Source organism: Pristis pectinata, chromosome 10, assembly GCF_009764475.1.
Source record: "Pristis pectinata isolate sPriPec2 chromosome 10, sPriPec2.1.pri, whole genome shotgun sequence".
Taxonomy (NCBI): Eukaryota; Metazoa; Chordata; class Chondrichthyes; order Rhinopristiformes; family Pristidae; genus Pristis; species Pristis pectinata.
Genome location: NC_067414.1, coordinates 35,005,645 through 35,020,418, shown reverse-complemented (window position 1 = coordinate 35,020,418; position 14,774 = coordinate 35,005,645). Strand labels below are relative to the sequence as shown.

At 39.7% G+C, this 14,774-nt stretch overlaps 1 protein-coding gene across 1 annotated transcript in view; it reads left to right on the top strand.

Moving 5' to 3' along the window:
• The window catches only part of me1 (malic enzyme 1, NADP(+)-dependent, cytosolic), a 241,267-nt gene that overhangs the window by 72,259 nt on the left and 154,234 nt on the right, over positions 1-14,774 (top strand). The window contains exon 5 of the mRNA XM_052024700.1: positions 7,031-7,134. Coding sequence (XP_051880660.1) covers positions 7,031-7,134 — 104 coding nt within the window. The remainder of the gene's footprint in view (positions 1-7,030; positions 7,135-14,774) is intronic.

The following is a 14,774-nucleotide window of genomic DNA, read 5'->3' as shown; positions in this document are numbered from 1 at the left end:
GTTCATAAAATTACTGGCACTGGATGAGTTAAGATTGTTCCTCAGATTCAACATGCCCTTGCTGCTTGTTTTCTGATGGGATGGCACATATTTTATTAAATATTACTTAAATATTATGTGAACCAAAAATCTTTCCAGTGATTCCACTTCAACTTTAAAACTGTTTGCTTGAGTGATTTATCTTTACTATCTGAGAGGTTAGGACTAACTTTTCTTTCAAAAGATTTGGAGACTAAACATTTAGCTGTCAGAATCAGATTTGAAGAAATGAGGGTATAATTTTCTCTCTTGTTCTGAACATGGGGATGAGAAAAGCCTTCATTTCTGTAATTGTTCAAGATCTTCACATTAAGATTCTCTCGTTGCACAAAGAATGAAAATTAAGTGGCTATGGATATTTTTTTAAAGTAGCTTCAGAGTCTGGTTCATATCAATTACAATGATTTTGTTTTCCCTCAGATCACATGTAACCAAATATGAATTGTCTTGCCCTTTGTTCTGCTATACTGTAAAGGGCAATTACCCTTTAAGAGTAAATGGCTTGGTTGTACATTTATTGCACAAGTGTTCTCTTGACAGCAGTAGATAACATTCCACATATTAATGGTAGGTCCAAAGGATTAAAGCAGATATTCGGTGTTGGAACACTTTGCCTTTCACCTTGTGGACTTGAGCAGAACTAATCCAAATTCTCCAGTGAACCTATTTATAGCAGATGTTCTGTCAGGATTAGATTGACAAGGCTGATTTATAAATGTACTCTGGGAGTTGGGAGGAAATAAGAATCAACTTTGCTGAACTTGTATGAAATATCAAAATTATGGACCTGGTTAAATTGACAACCAGAGGTTGAGTTGTGATTGAGATGTTAGAGTGACGTCTAGTTTTCTGTAACTTGAGTTTTGAAATGACTCATTGATTTGATTCTACTGTTACTGAGGAATATTTTTCTTTTAATCCTTTATTTTGGATGAGGACAATACTTATCACTTTGCACTCTGCCATCTAACAAGCTTAGGAAACATAATCTAGGGAGGACCTAATTCTCTTCACAGTGGTATCACGTCTTTCTGATCCTGATCTTTGGGTTGATGCATGTCAAAAGTGCAATATTTTGTACTTGGTTATGGTTAACAAATGTTTGAATCAGCAAATTATTCAACTCTAAATGCACAATTCTGAAACTGTGGCATGCCAAATGATGTAAACTGAAATTCTCAGTGCTGTGATTAATTTACAGAATTGTCATGCACTCTCTTGTCCAGTGTCACCTTAATTCAGTGGTTGTAAATCAGTCCTAGTATAGACCTTATCTTCAATCTAAACTGACAAGTTCCAGAACTGAAGAAATGCTGCATTGTGCTTCTGCTTTCTTTCAGAGGAGTTGTAAACCTGAGGCTAATTAGCTTGTCCAGATCAGCCTAAATTATGTGATTATGCCCAGCAGTGGAACTTGAAACTCTCAACCATCTGATTTCAGATGGGAGTGTTACTCTCGGCCAAATTATCATACTGGCTATTGCTAACGTTGATAATATTTTAAAATAAATTCAAACTGCGAGTTCCACATGAGTTTGAAACTTTTGCTTCATCTAATGACTGAACATTTAGTCTAAACCAAACTTCAAAATACGTAGAAAATACAGAGGCAATGTCTCAACTCATTTTTGCTTGAGTTAAGTGAAAATATTTCTGATTCAGTCACCATCCAGTTCATGTGTAATGTCTCCTGTCACTCCTCTAGCAGTGTGATTGCCTGCTTTAATATACTTTGCAGTTATGGAAAATCAGATTGGAATAACATTTCTTTAAAAATGCACAAGACTGCCTCAGATTCTAAATGTCAAAAACTGCTGGTCCCAAATTTAGCTTCTCTCCAGTTGCTGGCTAATGTGGTACTCTGACAGGAAGTACAATATGGAACTTTTGTTCACTCTCAGTGAATTAGAATGTGAGTCTTACTTCCACGTGGAAGATTTGAGGAAAATTGCACGGATGCATTTAGTGGCAAGACAGCTAATTTCAAAAGTTAGAAAGGAACATTGCCATTTGGTGAAGTAAGGTGAGAGGAAGATACAGCAGACTAATGAGTGGCTGAAGAGTTGGTGCAGGGGGCAGGGGTTTAGATTTGTAGATCATTGGGGAAGGTATGACCTGTACAAAAGGGACGGGTTACACCTGAACTGGAGAGGGACTAATGTCCTTGCGGGCAGGTTTGTCAGAGTTGTTGGGGAGGGATTAAACTAAGTTGGCAGGTGGATGGGAACCAGAGTGTTAGATTAGAAGATGGATCAGTTGGTGTAGAAGTAGATGTGATGTGTACAGAGAAGGTGAGGAAAGATAGGCAGTGGAGGGGCCATAAATGCAATCAATTGGATGGGTTAAAATGTGTTTACCTTAATGCGTGAAGCGTGAAGAATAAGGGCGATGAACTTGAGAGTATGGATCAGTACATGAAATTGCGATGTTGTGGCCATTACAGGGACTTGGCTGTTGCAAGGTCAGGAGTGGTTGCTTGAGGTTCTGGGGTTTAGATGTTTCTAAAGGGATAGCAAAGGGGGTAGAAGAGGTGGGGGGTGGCATTTCTAATTGGGTAATATCACAGCTGTAGGAAGGGAGGATATCATAGAGGGATTGTCAATTGAGTCAATGTGGATGGAAGTCAGAAACAGAAAGGGAGTCATAACTCTATTGGGACTATTCTATAGGCCCCCAAATAACCATCAGGACTCTGAGGAGCAGATAAGTAGGCAGATTTTGGAAAGGTGCAAAAATAACAGGGTTGTTGTCATTGGTGACTTCAACTTCCCTAATACTGATTGGTACCTCCTTAGTGCAAAAAGTTTAGATGGGGCTGAATTTATTAGGTGTGTACAGGAAGGATTCCTGACACAGTATGTAGACAGGCCGACTAGAGGAGAGGGCATGCTGGATCTGGTATTAGGCAATGAACCTGGTCAGGTGAAAGACCTCTCGGTGGGCGAGCATTTCGGGGATAGTGACCACAACTCCCTGACCTTTAGCATTGCCATGGACAAAGATAGGAGCAGACATTATGGGAAAATATTTAATTGGGGAAGGGCAAATTACGATGGTATTAGGCAAGAACTTGGGAGCGTAAATTGGGAACAGATGTTCTCTGGTAAATGCACTGCAGAAATGTGGAGGTAGTTTAGGGAGCACTTGCATGGGGTTCTAGATAGGTTTGTCCCACTGAGACAAGGAAAGGATGGAAGGGTGAAGAAACCATGGTTAACAAGAGAGGTGGAAGGTTTAGTCAAGAGGAAGAAAGAAGCATGTTTAAGGTTTAGGAAACAAAAATCAGACAGGTGTCTTGACAGTTATAAGGTAGCCAGGAAGGAGCTTAAGGAGGGATTTAGGAGAGCTAGAAGGGGACATGAGAAGACCTTGGCAAGTAGGTTTAAGGAAAACCCCAAGGCATTCAAGAGGATGTCTAGGGTGAGGGTAGGGCCGCTCAGGGATAAGGGGGATAGATGTGTCTGAAGGCGAAGGAGATAGGGGAGGTCCTAAATAAATATTTTGCTGCAGTGTTCACCAGGGAGAGGGACTTAAGACGAATGTGAGGTTAGCGTAGAACAGGCAAATGTGGTGGAGCATGTCGAGCTTAAGAAAGAAGCAGTGTTGGAGCTGCTAAAAAGCGTTAAGATAGACAAGTCCCCAGGGTCAGACAGGATATACCCCATGTAACAATGGGAAGTGGAGGAAGAGATTGCTGGAGCGTTAACGATGATCTTTGAGTCCTCCCTGGCCATAGGAGTGGTACTGGAGGATTGGAGGATGGCAAAAGTTGTTCTTTTGTTACAGAAAGGTAAAAGGGATAATCCCGGGAATTATAGGCCAGTGAGTCTTTCATCAGTGGTGGGCAAACTATTGAAAAGGATTCTTAGCAACAGGGTTTATGAGCATTTTGAGAAGCATAGTCTTATTAGGGATAGTTGACATAGCTTCGTGAAGGGCAGTTCATGCCTCATGAGCCTAATAGAGTTTTTTAAGGAAGTGACGAGACAAACTGATGAAGGTAGTGCAGTGGATGTGGTATATATGGATTTTAGCAAGGTGTTTGACAAGGTTCCTCATGGTAGGCTCATTCAGAAAGTCATGAGGTATGGGATCCATGGAAAATTGGCTTGTAGAAGGGGAGTATTCGACTTGGAGGTCGGTGACTAGTGGTGTTCCGCAGGGATCTGTTCTGGGATCCCTGCTCTTTGTGATTTTTATAAATGACTTGGATGAGGAAGTGGAAGGGTTGGTTAGTAAGTTTGCAGATGACAAGAAGGTTGGTGGTGAAGTAGATAGTCAAGAAGGTTATCGTAGGTTGCAACGGGATTTAGACAGGTTGCAGAACTGGGTGGAGAAGTGGCAGATGGAGTTCAGTCTAGAGAAATGTGAAGTGATACACTTTAGAAGAACAAACTTGAATGGCAGAATTCTTAGCAGTGTGGAGGAACAGAGAGATCTTGGGGTCCAAGTTCATAGATCCCTCAATGTTGCCACACAAATGGATAGGGCTGTTAGGAAGGCATATGGTGTGCTGGCCTTCATTAGCTGGGGGATTGAGTTCAAGAGCCAAGAGGTAATGCTGCAGCTCCATAAGACCCTGGTTAGACCACACTTGTAATATTGTGTTCAGTTCTGGTCACCACATTATAGGAAGGATGTGTATGCTTTGGAGAGGGCACAGAGGAGATTTGCAAGGATACTACCTGGGTTGGAGAGCATGTCTAATGAAGAGAGACTGAGCCAGTTAGGGCTTTTCTCTTTGGAGTGACAGAGGATGAGAGGAGACTTGATAGAGGTATATAAGATTATGAGAGGCATAGACAGACTGGGCAGCCAGCATCTTTTCCCCAGGGTGGCAATGGCCAATACTAGAGGTCAACCATTTAAGGTGCATGGATGAAAGTTCAGGGGTAGGTTTTTTTTTACACAGAGTGGTGGGTGCCAGGAATGCACTGCTGGAGGTGGTGGTAGGGGCCAATACGATAGGGTCATTTAAGAAACTACTGTATAGGCACATGGATGAAAGAAAAATAGAGGGTTATGGGAGGTGAAGTAGAGAGAGGAATAGATTCATAGAATCATAGAACAGTACAGTTTGATAGAGGTTGTCACAACATCGTGGGTTAAAGGGCCCGTATTGTGCTCTACAGTTCTATGTTCTATGCAATGTAGGCGGGGCATGGATCTGTTAGGCTGAATGGCCTGTTTGATTTGTTAAGTTTGGAATGCAACATGTCTCAATTTATTGAGAAAAATCTCTTTGAAGATATTTTGACTTCCAAGGGATAATTATTATTATTGGTTATTATTGGTTTATTATTGTCACATATACTGAGATGCAGTGAAAAGCTTTTGTGTGCCAACCAGACAGATCATGCCATATATAAGTACATCGAGATAGTGAAAGGAAAAACAGAAAGCAGAATATAGTGTTGCAGTTACAGAGAGAGTGCAGTACAGCAAATAAATAAAGTACAAGAGCCATGACAAGGTAGATTGGGAGACCAGAGTTCAAGGGTTCATTTTTTAGCATATGGGAGGCCTGTTCAAGAGCCTGATAGCAGGATAGAAGTTGTCCTCAAGTCTCGTGGTACGTGCTTTCAAGCTTTTGTATTTCCTGTCCAGCAGGAGAGGGGAGGAGAGAGAATGGCTGAGTGGGACGGGTCCTTGATTATATTGGCTGCTTTCCCGAGGCAGTGGGAAGTGCAGGCAGAGTCAATGGAGGGGAGGTTGGTTTGTGTGATGCACTGGGCTGCATTCACAACTCTTTGCAATTTCTTGCAGTCTTGGGCTGAGCTGTTGCCATTACCACGCCGTGATGCATCTGGATAGGATGCTTTCTGTGGTGCATCTGTAAAAATTGGTAAGAGTTGTTGGGGAAATGCCAAATTTCCTTGGCTTCCTGAGGAAGTAGGGGCATTGATGTGCTTTTTTGGCTGTTGTGTCCATGTGGCTGGACCAAGACAAAATGTCAATGATATTTACACCTAGGAACTTGAAGCTCTCAACTATCTATGCCTCAGCACCATTGATACAGACGGGTGTGTACTCCACCCCACTTCCTGAAGTCAATGACCAGCTCCTTTGTTTTGCTGACGTTGAGGAAAAGGTTGTTGTTTTGACACTATACCACTACTCTCTCTATCTTCTTCCTGTATTCTGTCTTGTCATTGTTTGAGATCCGGCCCACTGTGATGGTGTCATCTGCAAACATATAAATGGAGTTGGAGCAGAATTTGGCCACACAGTCGTGAAGTGTGTTGGGAGTATAGAAAGGGGCTGAGGATGCAGCCTTGCAGGGCACCAGTGTTGAGGGTAATTGTGGAAGAGGTGGTGTTGCTCATTGTGGTCTGTTGGTCAGGAACTAGAGGATCCTGTTGCAGAGGGGGGTGCAGGGTCGTAGGTCTAGGAGTTTGGAGATGAATTTGTTTGGAATTATGGTGCTGAAGGTGGAACTCTAGCAAGTGATGAAGGAAAAACAACGGTATGTTTCTATGGCCTGGCCTTGATCTCTGCCAGGCCATAGAAACATACTGTTGTTTTTTATAGTGCTATGGGAAATGCTGCTGAATTTGGAAAAAAAACAGTAAATGCTGGAAACACTCAGCACGTCAGGCTGCATCTATGGAAAGAGTGAGCATTGCAGGTCAAAGATCCTTCATCAGTTCTGATAAAGGATCTCTGACCTGAAATGTTAATTCCATTTCTCTTTCCATATCTGATGCTTGACCTGCTGTGTGTTTCAGTATTTTCTGTTTTTATTTCAGATTCCCAGCATCTGAAGTTTTTTAATTTTCATTTTGAAAAGCATGTAGCATCTTTGTGATTTGTGTTCTGAAAATTAAGAGTTTTCAGTAATGCCTCAATTCCTTATCAGGAATGCCTACTATTTGTTCAGTGGCCGATGCTGTTTTAAGAGAGAATACATTCATTAACAGAAAAAATGGCCTTGTGTGTTTGTATTGATATTTTAATTTGAAACTAAAACTTTTGCTCTGTCTTTTGGTAGGAGTTGCTGAAAGATCCACTGTATATTGGATTAAGACACAAAAGAATGAGAGGTCGAGCATATGATGATCTTGTGGAAGAGTTTATGCAGGCTGTGACCGAGAGGTTTGTATATTTTGCATATGGCATATGCTTCCTTCTGTAGTGTATGGGAGATTAGTGTACAATATTGCTCCATTGGTTTATTTCCCCTGAACAGTCTCTCTTAAATTTGGCTTAATTCTTGTCTCATAAATTTTGCTTATTTACTTATTTATTACTCTGGTTGTATTACTTAGGGACTTACCCTGAAGCTTTCCAGGCATACTTTCCAGAATTGGGTGAAGATTTTAGAGACCTTTTAGTTTCTGCACTGTCTTCTTGTAATTTAATCAGTCCTTGGAGGAGTTTTTTCATACAGATTACATTCCATAATAATCTGTTTAATGTGCAGGAAAGTTTACTCATCACTCTGCTTCTCACCCACAGATTCCTGTTCATTGGAACAGACTGTGTGTGTGTGTGTGTGTGTGTGTGTGTGTGTGTGTGCGTGCGCGCGCAAAGATTTAACCTGGTGAATCTGATATTCCAAACTGTGTTGCAAACTGCACTAGTTTATTAACTTTTCAGTCCCATTGAGACATATTTAATTATTTGTTTTATTTTATCATCAGCCTGTCCTTCAGGATCCAGCACGTCTTATTTCCTCTCTGGTTTTGTCTAATATTTTATAATCCTGAAATGACTATTAATTTTTATTCTGTTTAGGGATGCACATTAAAGTAATTAAAATCTGTGCAAAAACAGGAGGGCCTTTTAATTTGGAAAGTGAGGAATTAAAAACTCAGGGAAAAATAAAATATGATTTTATTGCCATTTGAATTGGTTGCAGCTGGCCCTTTGCTGCTGTTTAAGTATTTTTCAACACACATCTATGGTGCAGATTGACACAAGATCATTTCAAATGTGCTTCAGGTCCTTTTTGATCTGAAAGTGATCGTCTTTGTGATGATTACAGTCCCACCTGTGTGCTGCTTTAAATTCTGCAATATCATTCGAGGTAACAATAAATTTCATTGTGTCAGAGTGAGCCAACAAACTTGGCAAGATTGTTGTAGGCAAGTGGTAGAAAGAAAGAAAAATATCATCACTTTGGCTCAGTTTTTTCTTTCTTTCTTGTATAGTCTGGCCTGCTGGGTACATCCCGCAGCCTTTCCATGAGGAATGCATTACACAGATAAGGAGGCTTAATCTGATCTTAACTGTTACTTAACTGCCTCTGGTCTTGCCGTATTAAAAATGGTCCCTTGATTCTACCCATCCCTCCCCCACCTTCTCTGCTACTGAAAACTAACTTATTTTTTCTTGGTTCTGACGAAGAGTCCTGGAGCTGAAACTTCAACTGTTTCTGCCTGACCTGCATGTTTCCAGCATTTTCAGCTTTTGGTTCAATGGTTACACTTCACTATCTTGAAGGCGGTTCATTCTGCCAGTGTCTTCCTTCCCAGGGCAACAATGGCTAACACGAAGGGATGTAATTTTAAGGTGATTGGAGGAAGGTATAAGGGGGATGTCAGGGGTAAGTTTTTTTACACAGAGAGTGGTGGGTGCGTGAAACGCACTGGCAGCAGAGGTTGTGGGGGCAGATACGTTAGGGACATTTAAGAGACTCTTAGACACATGAATGATAGAGAAATGGGGGGCTATGTGGGAAGGAAGGGTTAGATAGATTTTAGAGCAGGATAAAATGTCAGCACAACATTGTGGGCTGAAGGGCCTGTACTGTGCTGTAGTGTTCTATGTTCAGCTGCTTGGGTCCTAAGCTCTGGAATTTTCATTTCATCCTGCCCCTCCACTTCTCTTTTTGAGACCTTAAACCCCAGCTTTTTGATCAAGCTCATAAAAACACTTCTAATTTCTGTTTTGGCTCATTGATCTTTCATATTAGCCCTCTATGATGGTTCTTGGGGAATTTTCTATATGAAAAGTGTTATAAGCAGGCATTTCATTTTAATTGTTGCAGCTGCCAAATTAATGTGAGATATTTTACGGCAGGACTTATTTACACACATCATCCACATGAAAGGCTCCATCAAAGCTAACTAGAAATTATACATCCATTTGATTCTCTAGTTTCAATAATTTATTGTCCCAAAGATTGTGGAAAACCAGTGAAAGCTGATCAAAAGCAAAATTTTGGGTAGCTTAAAGACTGTTCTTTGAGACAAATAGTTAGAATGAGTGTAAAACAATTTAAGAAGGCACCTCTCCATTACTTTCTGACCGACACTGACACTTTCCAAATCAGGAATGGGCCTTACATACTTTGCTAATGGTGTCTATGACCAGGAAGAGAATTTAAGAGAAAAGAACAATGCTCAAATAACCTTTGTTATCATATTTCTCTCACATTCATTGTAATAGACGAGCACAAATATCATTAACAGTGGTTTATGCGCAATAGCATTCCAGTTAACAGTAAATTTCATGGTATTAAAACAAGCTGATGAACTCTCAGCAATATTGTACTCTGCAGCTGGCTGACAGAAGGCTTAGCTGTCACTTGAACTTTAAGGTTCTTGAATGGTTATACCTTTGCCATGTTGAGTAGATGAATAGCCCAATCTAAAAGCAAAAGTCCTGGTCACAGATGGGTAGGTACAAATCCAAATTCTTGAACCCTGCTACACTTCTGTCCCTTCTCTCGATTCATCTGTCTGTAACCTTTTTATCTCTCAGATCCAGTGCATACATTTTAACATCACTGTTGGAAACCATGACTGTGCAACTAGTGTTAATAGTCAGAATTTGTCTTTCCATGTGATACTTCGAAAAGGACAACTATAACACTATCACAACGCCAGCAACCCAGGTATAATTCTGGCCGCTGTCTGTAAGGAGTTTGTACGTTTTCCCCATGACTGTGTGGGTTTCCTCCGGATGCTCCAGTTTCCTCCCACGTTCCAAAGACATACAGGTTAGGAAGTTGTGGGCATGCTGTGTTGGCACTGGAAGTGTGGCAACACTTGTGGGCTGCCCCCAGAACACTCTACGTAAAAGATGTATTTCACAGTGTGTTTTCAATGTACGTGTGACTAATAAATAAATACGTTATCTTATCTTATAAATGTGGAAATAGTTCTGTCTTTTATGTCTGATCTTTAGGTGCTTGTGGTGTTGAGGCCATTCAGCAACATGAATTGATCGCATTATTCTAGATTCCACATACAGCTCGTCAATTGTCAGAATGTGGTTGCTGGCTTTTGCTTTATTTCTTCAAGGTTGGATGTTGCTGGTAATGCCGGCATTATTGTCTATAACTAATTGTCTCTGAACTGAGGAGGCAGTGGATAGTTTAATCACATTGGTGGGTCTGAGTCACGTGTAGGCCAGGACTGGTAAGAAAGGCAGATTTTGCTTCCCTGAAAGACATTGCAATAAATTTGATGGTTTCATGGTTATTGTTATTGATTTATTTAATTGTTTGAATTGAATGCTCTTGCCATCGTTATGGGATTCAAGCCAGTGTTGATATAGCAATGATTCAGGCCTCTAGTTGATAGTCCAGTAATCGAAGCACTGTGCTATTGTACCCTTATCTGATGCAAGATTTTTGACATGTTATCTGGAGGTGATATGCTAGACATCATAATGTGAATGCAGTTTCCGTCTTTGATTATGGAGACTTCTGGTGCAGCCAAGTCGATCTATAACATGTCATTATCTTAATGGATGGCTCATCCAAAGTCAACACGTCTACTAAAAAGCTACTTAGGCTGTGTATAATAAGCACCGTGTCAATGACGGAAGTTCTCCTTTGATCTTAAACCTTGACAATTTTGCAAGAAGTGTGACAGGAATTGTCAAAAAGCCAGTTAATATATTTAAAGAAGGAAATGTGCAAGTCAACCTACTATGCTTCAGAATCTTTAAAGGTTAAGATTTTCTTTTTATAAAAAGTGCATTTTAGTTCACTTCTTGGAACAGGACAAAGAAACTTTAAGGTGCTACTTATTTAAGACAAATTATAAGATAAGATATATTTATTAGTCACATGTATTTCACAATGTGTTTCAATGTACATCTTTTGCATAGAGTGTTCTGGAGGCAGCCCATAAGTGTCGCCACACTTCCGGCGCCAACATAGCATGCCCACAACTTCCTAACTCATACGTCTTTGGAATGTGGGAGGAAAACGGAGCACCCGGAGGAAACCCATGCAGACACAGGGAGAACGTACAAACTCCTTACAGTCAGTGGCCGGAATTGAACCTGGACCGCTGGCGCTGTAATAGCATTATGCTAGCCACTCAAAGAACTGTAGGGCCTGAGTTATTGAAGACTGGGACTGATTTTTGGTTCATAGAGGAGCCAAAGGTTATGGGAAATGGACAGAAAAATGGAACCAAGGCCAAGGTCAGATAATACATGATTTTAATTGAACAGTGAGGAAGGCTCAAGTGGCTCTCTGATCAAATTTTGCTCCTCTTTATGAATGTATGATATTAAACAGCCCCTTAACTGGAAGTCTCTAAATTTAAATTTTTTTTTGAAATGTGTCCTGTTGGTGCATAAAAAGAAATGCAAGAAGAAAGGTGTGATTAGTTCTGGTCCTACCCTCCAACCTGTCCTGATAGTGACAGACTCCTGTCCTACTGCCCTAATGATTTGATTGGCTAATTCAAGTCTGCAAAGTCAGCAATCTTTATTTCCTTTGTAGAATTGAGAAAACAGATAGTTAGCATACACATGACCTACAGGCCAAATATCTGGAGATCAGCCGACAAATTCTTAAGTTGCCTTACAGTGATTAAAGACACATAACCTCATTCACACACCAATCACGTCTGGCTTGCAGACTAAGTATTTCATAGCAGCCGTCTGAGATTTTATCAGAGCAAATGGAATCCATCTTTGATTTTAGTTAGCATAAGTTTAAAATATGTATTTAATACTATATTTTACATTTTTATATAACCAGTCCAGCTATCAGCAACAAGCAGCTTACTTGAGCTATTTTCTGAGTCTGGTGTATGCTTGGGTATGCAGGTGGTGGTGGGCAGTGCTGGTCCACTGGATGCATTTCTGGACATTTTTTTACTTGCATAACTAAAATTGTGCAGGATGTTCCCAGGGAAGCTCTGTAACCTTCAAGGACGTCTAAGAAAAAAAGTTCTGGTCATTTACAAAAAAAGAGTGGCATGAAGGTATGTGTGTGTGCTTTTTGTGATATTCTGCTGAACATTGAGTTCTTATTAAATGAATGTCCAGCTGAGGATGGTTATTGACACCTTCAGCATAAGGGAGGCAGAATCATCTGGAAAGGTGATTTAAAGCAGATTGCCCAATTGATGATTTAGTTATTGACTTCCAAAGTCACACTGAATGTGTTTCTTGTCTTTATGTCTTTGCATTTGGTGCTTTCATAGCAAAAAAAATAAAGGTCATTAAAGGAAGTAATTCTAGCTACCTTTCTTTTAAATGGATTGATGTCTCTTCATCTTACGAGGGAAAAACTATTTGGAAAAGCATTTCCTGTGTCATAGTTACAGGAGGAGAGTTTTATACATGGTTTGAGGGCAATGCGCAGTTCCGGAATGGAAATTATAGTTCCACAATGTTTAAGGAATCCTCAAAGCAAAGAAAAAAAATTGGATGAACTAGCCCTTCTCATCACAGTTATAAAGCTTGAAATGAACCCTGCAAAAAACAATGTCTTACAACTGAGTTGTAATGTATTGTGTATGACCATTCATCCTTACCTGACTTAACACTCCTCATTTATGCAGTGCTTTAAGTGGTTTCTATATTGGAAAGAAATGAGATCAATGGTGGGGTGGTATTACCTTCTAGTTTTAATGTGAATCAGAAGCAATACACTTTTGGGATGGTACATGTGTGATTGAAAATGGCTGTGACTGATACCCTGGGAGGCAAAATAAAATAAACAAAATAGTTGATCTCTTGTAGCTTTGTGCACAGGTACTCTGGGCGACTGGAGCTGCTAGTCTGTCCTGTTCTTTTAAAGCCATCAATTAGGTGTTCCCTGAGGTGTGGAAGTAGTGTATACAACTCCTCAGTTCAACCTGGAACTTGCTGTCTAGTGAAGGAGTTATGTAGATTGCCAGGTGCTGGCAAAATTCTGGCATGTTTCAGCACTGCTTTTTCTTTTTCAAACATATCTTTTGGCTCTTTAATATATGAAGTTACACATATACACACACAGCGATTCTTTGTCCATTTTACTACTGTTCCAGAAGTGTTTTGTAATAATTGCAGCATTAATGTTTCAATATTGACTTGAGTAAATCTGCATGCATTAAAATTTTTTTTTGTGTAGTTTCAAGCAAACTGTTCAGTCACTTGCACTAAACTTGCATGTCATCCAGCAATCAGAAGATGGAGTTCTAATATTTTTTGTTCATATCATAGCATAAGATGATCCAGTCAATAGTAATGGCTAAGATGGAACATTTTTTTTGCTTGGGCTGGAGTTTTGAACTACTTTAACAATTTGAAAGCTTTGCTACAAACAACTGAGGTAAATTATGCATTTTTTTTTAAAACTCAGTTTTCTGGTTCACTTTCATATGAGCTTTTTCCTGCATGCAACTCTTTTCAGGTTGCTAATTTAATCAAAACATCCTGTTTAACAAGGTCTTGAACAAATTGATTGCTAAATGTATTATCTTTTTGCCCTATTCCCTCAACTTGATATTTAATAAATAAATATTCCTTAAGGATTCAGTATATTTAGATCCTTCTCCTCAATCTAATTCCTACATTCATAAATGTATCATTGGCTGCAAAGTAATATGGTTTGGTCCAAGGCCCTGAAAAGTGCTAAATGTTTGTCTGTCCATAATCTTTATGGGTTCAATAATCACATGCTATTCCACTTGTGGGAAAAGCTCAAGTTGCAACCTCATTCATCAATGCACCTCCTATTCTTTTTTTATTTTGACTATAATAACTTTATTTTAGATGTAATTTCCAGATGGTCTGTTGCAATTATATTAAACCTGGAAGTTACCTGAGCATGCAGACAGATGCACAGACGTGGGCATACTGATGTAGAAAATTGCCTAGTTATATATGTGCTTGAATAATTTCTGATCAATTCACTTACAATGGTGTTTTTTTTTTCTTGCAATACTATATAATGAGCAGCGTACCTGAAGGTATCCCTTGTAAAATAGGCTCCAACTCTATGAAGAAGAGTAATGATTAGAATTACTGTTATAGAAATGCACCCTACAATTTAGAAAAGATATTTATATACAATAAACCTGATCTGGATGTAGTGTTACTTTGAGCCGTGAGTTTCAAGACCTCTTTGGTATAAATAAATGCAACATTTATAATAGGGTGTATGGCTAAGCTGTTTATAACCAAATCCAGCACAGTCAAGGATCAGAGATGAAATCATTCTCAATAAATGATGAATAAGGAATTGTATTACTCACAATGGCTTTGGTTTTTTAATGCAAACCACATTCGCTGGTTGACGAAATTTAAATGGATTTGGTGTGGACTGAACCCAAAATGACCCAAATCATGTGCGCTTGAAGTATTTGCTCAATCTGGCAAATTGAGGTTACCTTGGCATAATGGAAAGCTGAAAATGAAATGTGTGTTTATACAAATTCCATAAACTATTGCCTCAATCCATCATCAAGCTTCCAGTGAGATGCTATCTTTGGCAAATGAAGTGCATGCCCTTAGCCCACATAAAAGCCATCTGCATCATTCTGTTTACTCGAAGT